Genomic DNA, 13,871 nt, shown 5'->3' on the forward strand with positions numbered 1-13,871 from the left:
GACCTTATATACAACTTTCAGACCATTGTTCTTTGAAAACTGCTTCGATGTATTCAGTTTTATTCAAACGCCCCACCCGAGATAAGTTACAAAATAAGTGTGGAACATCATCGATCCAGTTGAACCTTAACAGCTATCTCCGGCCCACTGAAGGTACGGGAGGCCGATGGGGATTATTCGGATTACAAATCACCTCAAGCTGGGGTTGATTAACCTTGTGGGTGGCGAAAGTGTTAAAGTTGACCTCCCATTCTCTCCCGTCACCAATCATCGTGTTGGAGTAAGCATCTGCATCTCATAATTCCTGAACGGAGTCGTCGTCTTTGACCATTCTTAACACCGGCGACTTAGACTCCAGCTGTGAGCGATCGGACGATAATTTCCACATTTATTGAAGCCTTGGCAATGATGAATGCAGAATCCGTGATCAAGCGTCGGCATCAGGTGCGATATGCGACCACGGCTGATGCACCCGAGGACGATTTGCTAGGGGTCACCGATCCGGTCCTGCGGCGACGCGTACAGAATCGTCTGAATCAAAGAGCCTACCGTGAGGCCTCCCAGCAATTCTCTTATCACCCCCGCTGCTGACAAAGGTTGATGGTTTACGTTCAAGGTCAGCGTCAAAAACCGCGCAGCACGGAGGACAGACTGCCTTCGAAACGCAAAACAATTCAAGCCGCTGCCGGTGATGATCAATCCCGAGCTCTGACATTGCCTCACCGATCCAGCGACCACAACTCTATTTTCTATAATCTCCCCGAGGTGGATCCCACGCGATACACATACGCCCCTCCCAATTTCCACACCCTGATGGTTGAATTTGAGAAACGCGCCCGAGCTGCCCACGCTATGGGTTCACCTCGGACAGACCTCCTCCTTAGTTTGAGTCGGCTTAACGTAATTCGCGCAGCGTACCAGAACGCGGTCATCGCCGGCATGACTGTTGACTGGATGTGTCGCGACGACGCGGTTTCAATTTTCTGCATGAATGGCCCTCACTCACCGCAGTGTACCTTGAGCGCGATCCCGGAGCGGCTGCGGCCGACCCCCGTGCAGCGAACAGTGCCGCATCACCCTTGGCTCGACATCTTCCCCTTCGAGCAAATGCGGGATAACCTGATCCGCGCGGGGGATTTGCTGGATGGTCATGGGTTCTGTCATGATCTAACCGCTTTCTGGGATACGCGGAGCAGCAGCGCAACCTTACTTGTCTGGGGGGATCCGTGGGATCCATCGAATTGGGAGGTCACGGAGGAGTTTGCGAGGAAGTGGGGGTACTTTCTTCGCGGATGTCCGGACATTCTTGTTTCGACGAATAACTGGAGAGCTCGCAGGGGTGAAAAGCCACTCGCTTGGCGGACGGTGTTTGGTGATTATCTGGGGTAGGGGGACTATCTGAAAGTTATGGTTCCATCCAGCGACGGATAACCGTCTCGTGGATAGTCGGTGCTCTGCATCTCCGGATGGATAACTAATGGCTGCATACTTACATGGCCAATTGATGGTCAGAAAGACGTGGTTTTGTTTCTGACATCATCAACTATCTGCTCTGTCAACTCATTTGCCAGGGTGTACCTTCGCTCAGACCCACTCTAAAATCCGATGCTTACAGATTGAGTATCATTGGCCCGACAGACCCACTCTTTTACAGTGGGGCGGATCCACGATCCATCATGATGCAGCGCAAGTATACCTTATTTCACCGCTAATCTTCGTGACCTACTCCGACGTTGTGAGTATATCATGTGCCATGCTGGCAATACCATGCCAGCAATGGACTAATTTCCGCTGTCTAGGTTCTATCATCGAGTCATCCTTATCATGGCATACCAAAAAGCAGTCATCATCACCGCACCGCAACATGCACAACTGGTCCACGACCGGCCCATCCCCAAGTTGCGGGATGACTGCATCCTAGTCAAAACCATCAGTATCGCCCTGAACCCCACCGACTGGAAACATATCGACTACCTCGCCAGCCCCGGGGTACTTGTCGGCTGCGACTATGCCGGCATCGCGGAGGACGTTGGCAAAGCTGTCAAGAAACCATTTGTCAAAGGCGACCGCATTTGTGGATTCGTGCACGGATCGAATGCCGTGCAGCCAGAGGATGGGGCGTTCGCGGAATACATCGTCGTCAAGGGGGATCTCCAGTACAGGATCCCTCAGAGCATGTCTTTCGAAGAGGCGGCAACATTAGGCCTAGGAGCTACCACTGCCGCCCTGGGCCTCTACCAGAGCCTTCGCCTTTCACTACCCACGTCTCCAGCGCTTGAGAAGATCCCGGTGTTGGTGTACGGAGGATCAACAGCGACCGGGACCTTGGCGATCCAGCTTGCCAAGCTATCGGGGTATACTGTTCTGACTACATGTTCTCCTCGCCACGCCGATCGAGTGAAGTCCCTCGGTGCGGACGCGGTTTTCGACTACAACGATCCCGATGCCGCCAACGCAATCAGAAAGTATACCAACGACAGTCTTACTCTGGCTTTCGATACCGTGTCCGTCGAAAGCAGTGCCAGATTCTGCGACATGGCTCTTTCCTCGCAAGGGGGAGAGTATAGCTCCCTGCTACCGATCGCAATTGAACGGGAGAATGTACGCGATCGAGCCACGATGGCCTACACTGCATTCGGCGAGAGGTTTGTTTTTGGGTCCAAGGAGATTCCTGCGCGACCTGTCGATAGAGAATTCGCGGAAGCTTTTACGGCTATCTTCGAGGAGTTGCTGGCGAGCGGCAGGATCAAGCCCCATCCGGTTCGCGTTGGCGATGGCGGGCTAGATGGTGTTTTGGACGGGCTGCAGCTGTTGAGGGAGGGAAAGATTAGTGGCGAGAAGCTTGTCTACAATCTCACAAGAGCCTGATTCTGGCTTCATGAAAATACCCAGTATTATATGTCAAAGTCTTTAATCCTCAGCACTAATTAAAACGAATCTTCATGGTGTATTCAAATCGACGACCAACCCTTGCTCTGCCCGTAGGGTTATAAATAGGCCGTATTTGCTCTATTGCCTGACTTTCTGGTGTCTATATTCGGCTGTGATGTGGGATTGAACCTGTCTGATCAGAGCTATAGTCTTTGGGTGCGTTGCACATATATACCGCTTTGCGATCGAAATACGGAAGGGACGGACCAAACTATGTAGGAAGTGACGGAAATCGAAAAATAAGCTACCAGGATGTTGAAATAGACTGGGTTGACATCCGGCACACTTTTGGTTTCACCTGAAGTCGACATGACGACTTGCACGGGTTATTATTTCGCAACCTTAGTCTTCGAGGCTAGTTACCTTAAGCTCAGTGCGAACCCGATCGTAGTAGTAGTGCGTGGAGTATGTCGGGAGGGACGCAGCGAATCAGAGCCGAGATGTAAGCATTTCCGTGGCTGGAATTTCCGACACATCGGGACCGGAGGCTAATGACTGGACAATGGTGAAGTGAAATCATATTGCAATGCCAATTTTTGGGGGTCATTTTGTGAGTGGAACCCTGAGAGAGACTAGCGGATGATAATTCTTTACCCTTTAGAGTTTCAGGGTAAGTTTGGCAACTTTGCGCTTAACTACGGCGGCAACTTCCAATATTCGCAAACGTGGTTGTTGCTGGGTTCCAAGATGCGGTTCGGTTTGAGCGGTTGTGAGCACTTCCCGGTGTTTTGCTACTACACTTCGACCCAGAAGCGGCCTCTCAACAAGTTGTCTCGATGGTGTAGTTGGTTATCACGTGGGTCTCATACATCAGTATGACTCGGAAGATCACTTCTGGGCGATCCCAAGGCCGGGAGTTCGAACCTCCCTCGGGACATTTCCTTTTTGCTTTTTTTACCCTGTGCTTGGCCCCACATGGCAAAGGATGGGAGTGTGGGACATCCTCGAGCGCGAGGCGGGCTTCTGGAAGAATTCTTCATGGCGAGACCCAGCGGCAGGCCCGGTCGTAACCGGACTTACCAACGTGGTCTCCGAGAATGCTAACCATGATGTCAACTGCATTTGCCGACGAAATGGATATATTCTTCGCGAGTGCCCAAGAGCAAGCAATCTTGTGTTCCCGGATCCCCGATCTCGAAAAAGTCAATCTAGTCCTCCGCACGAGCAGTGTCCTCAAGTCACACTCTTCTCTATCTGCACTCGACTATTCCCACCACTGCACTGCAATCCACTGACCACAATGGTCCGCGTCCTCATCACCGGCTCCGCCGACGGCTTCGGCCTGGAAGCGGCCCGCCAACTCGTCCAGCGCGGCCACACCGTCTACCTGCACGCGCGCAACCAAGACCGCGCCGACCACGCCCAAGCATCCTGTCCCGGCGCCGCGGGGATCCTCGTCGCCGACCTCAGCAACCTCGAAGCGACCCGCCAGTTGGCCGAAGAAGCCAACGCCATCGGCACATTCGACGCGGTGATCCTCAACGCGGGAATGCTCTCCGGACCCTTCCGCAAAACCCCGGACACCGGCATCCCGGCCATGGTGTTTGTCAACGTGGTGGCGCCGTATATCCTCGCGTGCTTGCTGCATCGCCCGAAACGGTTGATCGTCATCTCCTCGCAGTTGCACCGCAGCGCGCGGAACACCGCCGTGGAGGATATTTTCTGGCGAAAGCGGGGCGAGCGCACCTTCCAGGATTTCCAGGCGTATTGTGATTCGAAGTTTCATGTTATGCTGATTGCGAATGCGTTTGCGCGATTGTGGCAGGGGACGTCGAGTGTGGTCTCTGTGCATCCGGGGTGGGTGGCGACCAAGTTGGGGGGTGCGGGGGCGCCGGATCGGTTGGAGGATGGGGTCGAGACGTATGTTATGCTGGCGGAGGGGGAGTATGATCAGGGTATCACGGGGGCGTACTTTGAGCCTAAGAGGAAGCTTGGTAGTGCTCTTCCGGCGACGCAGGATGTTGCGCTTCAGGAGAAGGCTATTAGAGCCTGTGAGGAGGTTACAGGGTTGAAGATGCCGGCTTAGCGAGGCATTGGCTTCTCTGGCTTGCTGTTTGTGGGAGTTTGTATCATAGACTATAATACTCATAGCATCGAGTTAGGTAGGCTTTTCCTCTATTACCTTCACGGAAATTCTTTCTTGACTTTTGCGTTACCAAAATATATAAAAAGTGTTTTGAGGGGGATACCAGTAGAAAACCTATCCCCGGTCTTTAAGGTCCTCGGAGTAAAGGACTGGCATTAACTCGTGTTGCTGATTCACTCGAATGCTCTGAGAGTGCTGCGATAGTCTCGAAATAAGATAGCAATAATTGTCAAGACCGAAAGAAAAATGTATTGGCCAAGTTGCACTAGATTAATTTTTGATGGCTTGGCTGCCGTCCCACTGTGAATACCAAGATCGATGAGATTCGAGGTCAGTGACAAAACATAACATTTGGCTCGAGTAGCCCACATGGTCTTCCGTACGTAGCGGGGAGCAGTCGAAATAGCCGCGGTCGACCGCATTTAGGAAGATGATTGCACGAATCCGGAAGACTAATGTCGACCCCTGTAACCACGCACATGTTTGATTGGAGTGAGGTAGCCGGCATCCTAAGCGAGCATGCAGGTGATGTGACTCCATCACTTCAGCTGAAAATGAGGGGAAGCAGCTTTTGTCAGCCTCCCAACCTCGCCGTCTTCCCCAGCCATGAAATAATATACAGGTCTTCGGTCCCTCACCTACCTTGTCCCACACACGGGACGCCACCCCAGGGTGTCTTCGCAGAATGACCAATTCGACCGCATGGTTTGACCACTCGGTGAATTCAGGCCTCCAGCTTGGCCAAAATAACGGCCATGTCGAATTTCACAGCCATCATGGTAAGCCCTTGCAGTTACACCAACATGTCACATTGTTAATGTCAATCGACCGTGGTCGTTTTGGCGTGCTCCAGGTGCATCTGAAGCCTCACGTAATGAGGCGTGTCTACGCGATCTTCGGATAAGCAATCCTCGGGACGACAAGACCAGGATCGAGGAGTTGAAAGGAGGAATACTCAAGGATTCATACTCATGGGTCCTACGCAACAATGAATTCCTGAGGTGGAGAGATAATGGCGGGCCCGATCGAGATGCCAATGACCGAATGCTGTGGATCCGCGCCGACCCCGGAAAAGGAAAGACCATGCTCCTTTGCGGCATCATTGACGAATTGAAAAAGGATTTGCCCGAGACCTGCGCATTGTCGTATTTCTTCTGTCAACAGAGCGATGCTCGCCTGAACGATGCAACATCCGTCTTGCGAGGCTTGATCTTTCTACTCGTGGATCAGCGGCCGAGTCTGCTCTCCTACATCCGGCCGCGCTATGACGTAGAAGGGAACACGCTCTTCGAAGATACCAATGCTTGGTACGCTCTATCGAAAATGTTTCTCGAAATGTTGGAGGACCCAGAGTTAGAGACCACGTTGTTGATCATCGATGCTTTGGACGAGTGCAGCACCGGCCTGCCATTGCTGCTTGAGCTGGTGAAACGGTCAACGGGGAATCCTCGGGTCAAGTGGATTGTCTCGAGTCGGAATTGGCTTGATATTGAGAAGCATTTGACGGCAACATATTGCTCTACTTTGTCTCTCGAGCTGAACGAGAATTCTGTCGCTGCCGCTGTGAAGACCTATATTCGGATCAAGGTGGACTTCCTCGCCGCGCTGAATGGATACGACGAGAACACCAAAGACTTTACCCGAGAATATTTGACGTCAAACTCCAATGATACATTTCTATGGGTTGCCTTGGTCTGTGAGCGGCTTGCCAGTACGTCGGCATGCGAAGTGGAAAACATTCTTACCTCCTTTCCGGCGAGTCTCGATGATCTCTACAAGCGCATGATGCGCGACATTGAAAATTCAGAAAGTACACAGCTGTGCCGAGTGATTCTCGCCACCGTCTGTACCGCATACCGGCCTCTGGTAGTTGAAGAGCTTTCAGTACTTACCGATCTACCCTCACGATTCTCGACAGATTCTCGGATGATAACGCAGATTGTTAAGCTCTGTGGCTCATTCTTATCTATTCGGGAAGACACCATTTACTTTGTCCATCAGTCTGCGAAAGATTTCTTGCTGACGTCCAATCTCATAATCCCAGCCGGTCTTGAGATGGAACACAGTAGGATGTTGTCTCAGTCTATCAAGGGGATGAACCAGACACTTCGACGTAATATATACGACATTCAGAATCCAGGGTGTCGAGTCGAGGACATCTGCCGTCCTACACCTGACCCCTTGGCACAAGCACGTTACTGTTGCACATATTGGATTGATCATTTATTAGAAGCAGATCCTAGGAACACGATCGACCTGTCCACAGATGGCCCTATTCAGCTCTTTCTGGAACTGAAACTACTTTACTGGCTCGAGGCTCTTAGCATTCTCGGGCAGTTTACTGGAGGCATTGGAGCCATCCTCATACTTAATAGCTTTCTGCAGGTATGCATACCCGGTGGATAAAAGAGAAGGAAGCTGACCATCATCACTTTCCTGTAATCTGTTTAGAAAGCAAAGTGCGCGGACCAATTGTCAAGCCTTGTGAATGACATTTCCCGATACATGCGCGAGTTCAAGGTCCCGATCGAAACCAGCCCGCTCCAAGCCTATAGCTCAGCACTCATTTGGGCCCCGAATCGGAGTCTGGTCAAAGATCTTTACCAGCACGAAAGATCTACGTGGATTACCAAAGTCCCCGTGGTCGAGGAGAATTGGAGTCGCTGTATTCATACCATCGTGGGCAACGACTGTGATATTACTGGAATCGGCTGGTCACAGGATGGTGACCGGCTGCTGTGTATGGCAGCAGACCTGACTGTGAGAAGCTGGGATCCCGAAACTGGACAATATCTTTCGAGCATCAAGCTGGAGAGACATCCTAACGCGCCCACCAGTTATCACTTATCCCGACACACAGGCCGCGTTGCTTCGGTCTTTAGGGATGATCGCACTAAGATTCGTATTTGTGATGCTATCACCGGAAAGTGTATTCGCATACTCGACGACAAATCCTTGCACTCGCATAGCTCGGCACAGTGGGTTGAAGATGGAAAGCATCTCGTCTCGTACTCAGAGGGCGGAATTCAACTGTGGGATGTTTCCGAATCTCCTGAACAAGGAATGCAACCTGTAAACCTCGATGACGGTTTACGCGTACAATGCTGGTCTCACGATGGCTGCCTGTATATTGCGACACCCAGGTCTTTCGACGATCGCGACGACTTCCGCCACGCCATCCACGACAGTAGAACAGGAGTTTGTTTGAGGAAATTGGAATATGATTGGCAGCCTGGTCACCGTCTTGATTCATGGTCCCCCGATGGAAGTATGCTCGCCTGGAAATCGTTCACCAGAGTGGTCATCTGGGATTTGGTCACTGTGGTATCCAGACATGTGCTGGAAGGACAAACTTCCTCAGTTGTCAATATTAGCTGGTCGCCCGATTCAACCAGAATCGCGATAAGTGATCTTCATGATAAAATTAGGATCTGGGATCCAAAACTCGGAATTTGTCTCTGGACGCTCGACGAACACGGAACCTTCGGAAGAAAGGAACTCTGCTGGGCTCCCGACGGAAATCGACTTGCATCCTACTCACATCAAGTGATCAGGATCTGGGACACAACGCCAATCAGAAACTTCCCAGCTTTTGCAGAGCATTCTGTTCAGGTGGCAGCAAGGCCTCACTCACGTCACCGCCGGGCTTTGGCGTACGTTCGATCCCAATTCACGAAGTTACGAAGAAAGGCCCTGGACCAAAAAATCCCACGCTCACCAGCCAATCGTGGCCTGATCTTGTGGCTCTATTGGTCGCATGGTAGAGCACGTGTTGCGTCACTAACCAGCGACGGTGTTCTTGAGATTTGGAACACGGACACCGGTTATAGAGTTTGCGAAATTGAAGGTTATTTTCCAGATCTCGCCATGACAGTGGCCTGGTCATCCGATGGAAAACTAGGGACGTTTGACCAGGGGGTTCTATGCGTATGGAATATTGTGTCAGGAAAGCGGCTTTTAGCTCTATCACATAATACAGGCGGTGTTCGTGAAGAACCCGGGTTCTTTGCCTGGTCGCCGGACGGGTGCCAACTAGCATCAGCAAAAGATGGAACCGTTAAAATCTGGGATCCCGTCACCGGAAAATGCCTAAGGGAACTGCGCCATTCTGATCTGCTTCAGACACTGGCCTGGTCTTGCGATGGACAGAAAGTCGCGTCAGTATCCAAGCGTGATGGTACAGTAAGACTTTGGGATCTCGCCACGGGACAGCATCTTGAGCTCCGCGACCCGACCGGAGAAGACGATCTATCGTTCGCTACAGAATGGCATATTACATGGTCTCATGACAACAGTCGCATCGCCTGGGGATACAATGAGTATGGCTTTCTCTATGACACAGCCAAGGGCTTATGGATAGGCTCCCTCCATATCCAGGAACGCGTTGGGTCTCAAAAGCCTCCACCTGGCCTGCGGGATACCAGTCTTATATTCGATATTTGGGATCTCATCACATCTAGAGGCCGCGGTTCTGTCGATCAGTCAGTTTCAAGCATCGCAATCTACGGGCTTGTCGAGAATGGTCTTGATACGAGTTTGGGGGTCTTTGATGTGAAGGGTGTCGGCTGTGTCCACGACGCTACTGAGAGCAGCCCGTGGATACCAGTTGGGTATGGGATCTCCTCGGATAATTCGTGGATTACTTGGAACGGAGACAATCTGCTGTGGTTGCCCTGGCAATATCGACCGCTCACTAGATATCGCATGTGCAATTCGGGGGCGAATGTGGCGATTGTTTGTCGTTCTGGTCGAGCCATCTTTCTCTCATTCGCCGAGAATCCACTTTCTTGAGTCCCTGTGGTGTCTATCTGCGCTTGGGTGCTGGCCAAGCCAGTAGAAGATTCGCCACAAGTGATTGAGGATATAGCCTTGTTGAGATTGAGGTCTCAATCTTTTCTTGCTCCGGAGCTCCCGTACAATCTTTGAAACGTTATGCTTGGCTCTGAATTTACAGCATGAATCCTCCAGAGTCTAAGAAGAGACATAAGCGTCTCGGCAATTGAGACCTCGTAGCTCTCCAAGTTCTTCTCCCAGGCTATCGTACAGAACCACGTTCTCAGGACACAGCCAAAACGCAGCATCGCTAGAAGATGTGTCATATATTCCAGTAGAGTATAAATTTGACCGTGTTGCGGATATTGGTATGTCTCGCAAGAGTACCTCCGTAGGCTAACACCTAGGGCAGCAGCAGTGCCTATTGTGACCCGAGGTCGCGCATATGGAAACCGATTCCGTCTCGAGTCACACTCCGTCATTTCCTTTGCTATTGCACATTCTGAAGCAGGTCCGGAATTATCAGGAGCTACGTGATCATTATGTGAAAGCGAGGCGAGTTTTAAGGTCCGTCGTCGCACCTTCTGCCGCCTGTTCTCTAGAAAAATCAACGCCAAGTTTTCTTCTCTTCAATAATCCCCCTTTTCCTCCTGACACCCTCCTCCCCTTTTCCTGTCAGAAACAGAATTCCCACTCAGGCTTGCCCCTTTCTGCATTTCTCCTTCAGCTACAAACGCGATGCAAGATCCCTCGACCACAGCATGGATAACGCCCATGCCCATCCCCGCAAGGATCGATCCCCACCGCGCGCAGCAGGCACGCACGCGCAAATTCCTCGAGGAGAACGCCTGGCTCAACGCCCTCCCCATCACTGCAAGCGACCTCCACGCTCTCCGGAGCGTCCAAGGCCTCTACGAGGTTCGCATCGACAAATGCCCATGGCTAGGCGCTAGTCTCCGCCTCTGGCTTCTATGGGACTACGATCGGCTCTGGGGGAGTTTTACATTCAGGCCCCTCGAGGGCGTCTTCCTCATCGACCCCGCGTTCACCATCGAGCGGTGTGACCCGGCCACCGGCTTTAGTCCATCGTTGCCGGTGGAATGGATGGGCTGGGCCGAGGATGATGGCTGGGGTCGGGAGGAAACCAGCAGTATCCCGAGCGAGATGCGGATCAACCCCTGGACAAAGACACTCGAGGGTGAGTTTGGGTTCATGTGGGGATCCGGCTGGCCTGGTCCAGGGACGATGAGTTTCCGGGCCACGCGTTTGCCCGAGGCCGAGAATCCGGGCCGTCATGATGTCAACTCCGTTGAGGATATTGTACGCGAATGGGGTCGTCGTGGGCCGCCATATTATGAGCTGGAGATCATACGACAGACGCTGTCGCCGGAGGAGCTGAGGGCGGAACTGCGCAACCGGGATGATGCGCTGGCTCGGGCTCGTGAGGAGAGTCTGAATGCGGGGGCTGATGACGATGATGAACTAGCACTTTTGTCCGCGTGCTTTTCGGTAAAGAGGGATGTGGCAATGGCTGTGTTCGACCGCAGTGGCAATAGTATACAGATTCGTCTGCGGGTTCACACAAAGTACAATCGGGTCTGGGGAGAGTTTGACGGCGACTTCCGGACGATTTCCTTTGTGAATTTGCAGACTCGTGACAAACATTCAGCCTTGACGAAAGACTCGAGCATTAACGAGGCTGAAGACAGCCACCTTGTATCTCTGCTAGCCGGGTTGCTGTCGGAAAGGAAAACGCTCAGCGCCCAAGTGTTCGACAAGCTTGGCAGTAGCATGCCGATCCGCCTGCGGCGAGATGAGAAAGTTGTTGTCTCTGGAGAATTTGACGGGGACTTTGAGACGCTTTCTCTGATAAGGTGGAAGATTGACAGCCGTTCTGGGAAGTGTTAGGATTTCTGATAATTCTTCTGCTTTGGATGCACTCGTTGCTAGACAGGTCTGGTAGCCATCGCCGATATCAGGCAAGCAGCCAAGCTCTGGCGTCTTGTTTCCCGGAGGAAAAGTCTGTTAGCTCTACATTGATGGCTACCTACTATGAGGCATCAGTGCGCTCTTGTCTTCGAGTTGAACTCGTCCGTTGTGGAATGTTTTGTTATTTCAGCTGCAGCTTATCTGCTATTATTGTCTACCCCTTGCCTCGTAAGTTACTTCGCTTTAGCCAGTGATCATATTCCACTCAGTAAGCAATAACTGATGCAAATGAGTGGCGATATCCGAATGCCCATAAAGCGCCCATAGCATAGATAATCATATCCTCAGGCACAGGTGTCTGATGTCCCTAGTTCTTCTAGAGTCCAGGACGATTACCGGCATCCCATGCACATTACAAGATATCTGAGCTGCTCTGTGATTCATACGCAGCCAGGGATATCATCGGAAAACTCATATGGGAAGCCTTTTGCTCATACAATAGGACATTCCCACCCAGTTCTTTGAGCTCCGTTCTTCTATCTGGAACATTTCCTTTAAAGTCCTTTGTAACAATCTCTTCCTTTGTTCAGTCCCCTAATATCCCATTCAGAACAAAGCCAACAACGGACGATGACCGTTAAACCCCCTTAGAATATCGCCCTCCTCATACTATATAATGCCCTTCCATCTCCACAAAAAGTCTTTCCCCCTCTCAAGCAACTAGAGGTGACTCCCATCATACCCATCCTTCCGGAAACCAGTATGAGAAGCGTCCCGCCCCTAGCTGCCCCAATCTTCACGGTCCAACCAGACTTATAACCTCGATCAAGTATGCCTTGATCTAGACTCTCAACAATGTATACGAGCGTTGGCGCATAAAGCCAACAGCTGCCCCACAACACACAAAACTCCGCACCCAAAAGGTGAGTACATACAACTGCTCTTGGCTCCATGCCTAGCTACCATGGATCAAGCCAAGCGATACGCGGAAGTTGCGGGGAATCAAACAAACGAGATACGAACCTATCCCCGAGGGGGAAAACTGACAGCTGTGTCGGGTCTCAATGGTTTGTTTTGGGGCGAGAAAAAAAGTGGCCTGGGACGTTTGACGAAACGTTCTAACAGCACAGATCGTATCCCCGTTCCATGTGGTCCTGCTATGTCGGATTGAATTACCGTTCGGTGGTTTGATTTGGTTTAGTGGGTGCATTTGGTGAGGAGCGAGAGAGAGGTTGGCTTTACAGATTCTGTAGAGCTGGGGGTTTGAATTTGGATGGGTCGTGAGGGTCGCGGGGTGGTTTTGGGGGAGAGGTTTCTCGTGTGCTTGTGCTCTGGAGGCGTGGGGATGGCGTGGGGATGGCGTGGGGTCGCCTCTTTTTGCGTTAGGTTGGTTTCATGGTCTGGCGTGATTGTGGCTATCTGAGGATGGAAGCTCTGCTAGTAAGATATTTTTCTGCTGATAGGATTGCTGTGTGAGATCAACCTGAGATTGCGGCGGCGTATCTCTTGAAATGGCGATATAAAGCTGCTTCATTCGTTGCAAGATGTTGGGCGTGCCGAGTAAGAGTCCAGACTTATATGATTGTAGCTCTAGGATCAATACCGATCGACTCACGCGTCTTGGTAAGAAATAGAGATATACTAAGTGATGAGAATGCGTAGTAAGACTACCCTAACACTGTAAGGAACGTAGATGTAGCATCATAATACGGGTCTACCTAGTAGACTAGGACTCCTTCCCTAAGCAGGCGGTACACTATGCAGCCTCCCGGAAGCACCAGCCATGTACCCCCAACAATCCACAGGAAAGTACCATATCAAGATAGAGATGGTGTTTGGCGTTCCAAATCCCCAGGTCCAAGGTAATAAATCCCGGTTACACCAAAAACCACCAACTCGCAAAGACATCTCTTGATTGACGACAGCCCTCAAACTTAGTGCGTTCATGCCATGCATGAACCCGTAAACCGGTCTAATACCTGATACCCCGCCCGCATCCTCAGCTATCTGCCTCATATCTATGACATCCGTGTTCCAGATGACAAGGTTCACAGCCTGAATGTCCATTGCGGAAGAATATGCTAACAGGATGATTAGGCAATAGTAGGTCCCTGCAGTGCCCTGGGAAGCAAGTCACTCGCTGGGTTTTAAC

The 13,871-nt window shown here is 51.5% G+C and overlaps 5 protein-coding genes and 1 non-coding gene across 6 annotated transcripts; all 6 read left to right on the forward strand.

The window, feature by feature from the left end:
- Positions 1 to 130: 130 nt before the first annotated feature.
- On the forward strand, positions 131 to 1,410 carry BO66DRAFT_126091 (DUF3425 domain-containing protein). Its single transcript, XM_025641953.1, has 2 exons — positions 131 to 280; positions 352 to 1,410. The coding sequence occupies exon 2, from the start codon at positions 601 to 603 to the stop codon at positions 1,387 to 1,389; it is 789 nt and encodes a 262-aa protein (XP_025502312.1). The 5' UTR covers positions 131 to 280; positions 352 to 600; the 3' UTR covers positions 1,390 to 1,410.
- A 414-nt stretch (positions 1,411 to 1,824) lies between these two features.
- BO66DRAFT_472690 (zinc-binding alcohol dehydrogenase family protein) lies at positions 1,825 to 2,868 on the forward strand (the record flags this gene model as incomplete). Its single annotated transcript, XM_025652973.1, has 1 exon — positions 1,825 to 2,868. One exon carries the CDS (start codon positions 1,825 to 1,827, stop codon positions 2,866 to 2,868), a length of 1,044 nt encoding a protein of 347 aa, XP_025502313.1.
- An 833-nt stretch (positions 2,869 to 3,701) lies between these two features.
- Positions 3,702 to 3,808, forward strand: BO66DRAFT_t213. Its single transcript has one exon. It is a non-coding gene; the product is annotated as a tRNA-Met (tRNA).
- Positions 3,809 to 4,171: 363 nt separating this feature from the next.
- BO66DRAFT_472691 (putative short chain dehydrogenase) lies at positions 4,172 to 4,957 on the forward strand (the record flags this gene model as incomplete). Its single annotated transcript, XM_025652974.1, has 1 exon — positions 4,172 to 4,957. One exon carries the CDS (start codon positions 4,172 to 4,174, stop codon positions 4,955 to 4,957), a length of 786 nt encoding a protein of 261 aa, XP_025502314.1.
- A 661-nt stretch (positions 4,958 to 5,618) lies between these two features.
- BO66DRAFT_472692 (uncharacterized protein) lies at positions 5,619 to 10,084 on the forward strand. Its single transcript, XM_025652975.1, has 3 exons — positions 5,619 to 5,796; positions 5,871 to 7,402; positions 7,469 to 10,084. The coding sequence occupies exons 1-3, from the start codon at positions 5,703 to 5,705 to the stop codon at positions 9,806 to 9,808; spliced, it is 3,966 nt and encodes a 1,321-aa protein (XP_025502315.1). The 5' UTR covers positions 5,619 to 5,702; the 3' UTR covers positions 9,809 to 10,084.
- Positions 10,085 to 10,528: 444 nt separating this feature from the next.
- On the forward strand, positions 10,529 to 11,698 carry BO66DRAFT_429918 (uncharacterized protein; the record flags this gene model as incomplete). The annotated part of the gene is made up of 1 exon (XM_025650491.1): positions 10,529 to 11,698. One exon carries the CDS (start codon positions 10,529 to 10,531, stop codon positions 11,696 to 11,698), a length of 1,170 nt encoding a protein of 389 aa, XP_025502316.1.
- Between the last annotated feature and the right edge of the window lie 2,173 nt (positions 11,699 to 13,871).

The sequence above is a fragment of the Aspergillus aculeatinus genome, assembly GCF_003184765.1.
Source record: "Aspergillus aculeatinus CBS 121060 unplaced genomic scaffold BO66scaffold_34, whole genome shotgun sequence".
Classification (NCBI taxonomy): Eukaryota; Fungi; Ascomycota; class Eurotiomycetes; order Eurotiales; family Aspergillaceae; genus Aspergillus; species Aspergillus aculeatinus.

Coding starts and splice junctions, on each gene's coding strand:
- BO66DRAFT_126091 (XM_025641953.1), top strand. CDS start 601: ATGGTTTACGTTCAAGGTCAGCGTCAAAAACCGCGCAGCACGGAGGAC.
- BO66DRAFT_472692 (XM_025652975.1), top strand. CDS start 5,703: ATGACCAATTCGACCGCATGGTTTGACCACTCGGTGAATTCAGGCCTC. Junction 5,797..5,870: donor CGAATTTCACAGCCATCATG/GTAAGCCCTTGC, acceptor GGCGTGCTCCAG/GTGCATCTGAAGCCTCACGT. Junction 7,403..7,468: donor TACTTAATAGCTTTCTGCAG/GTATGCATACCC, acceptor TAATCTGTTTAG/AAAGCAAAGTGCGCGGACCA.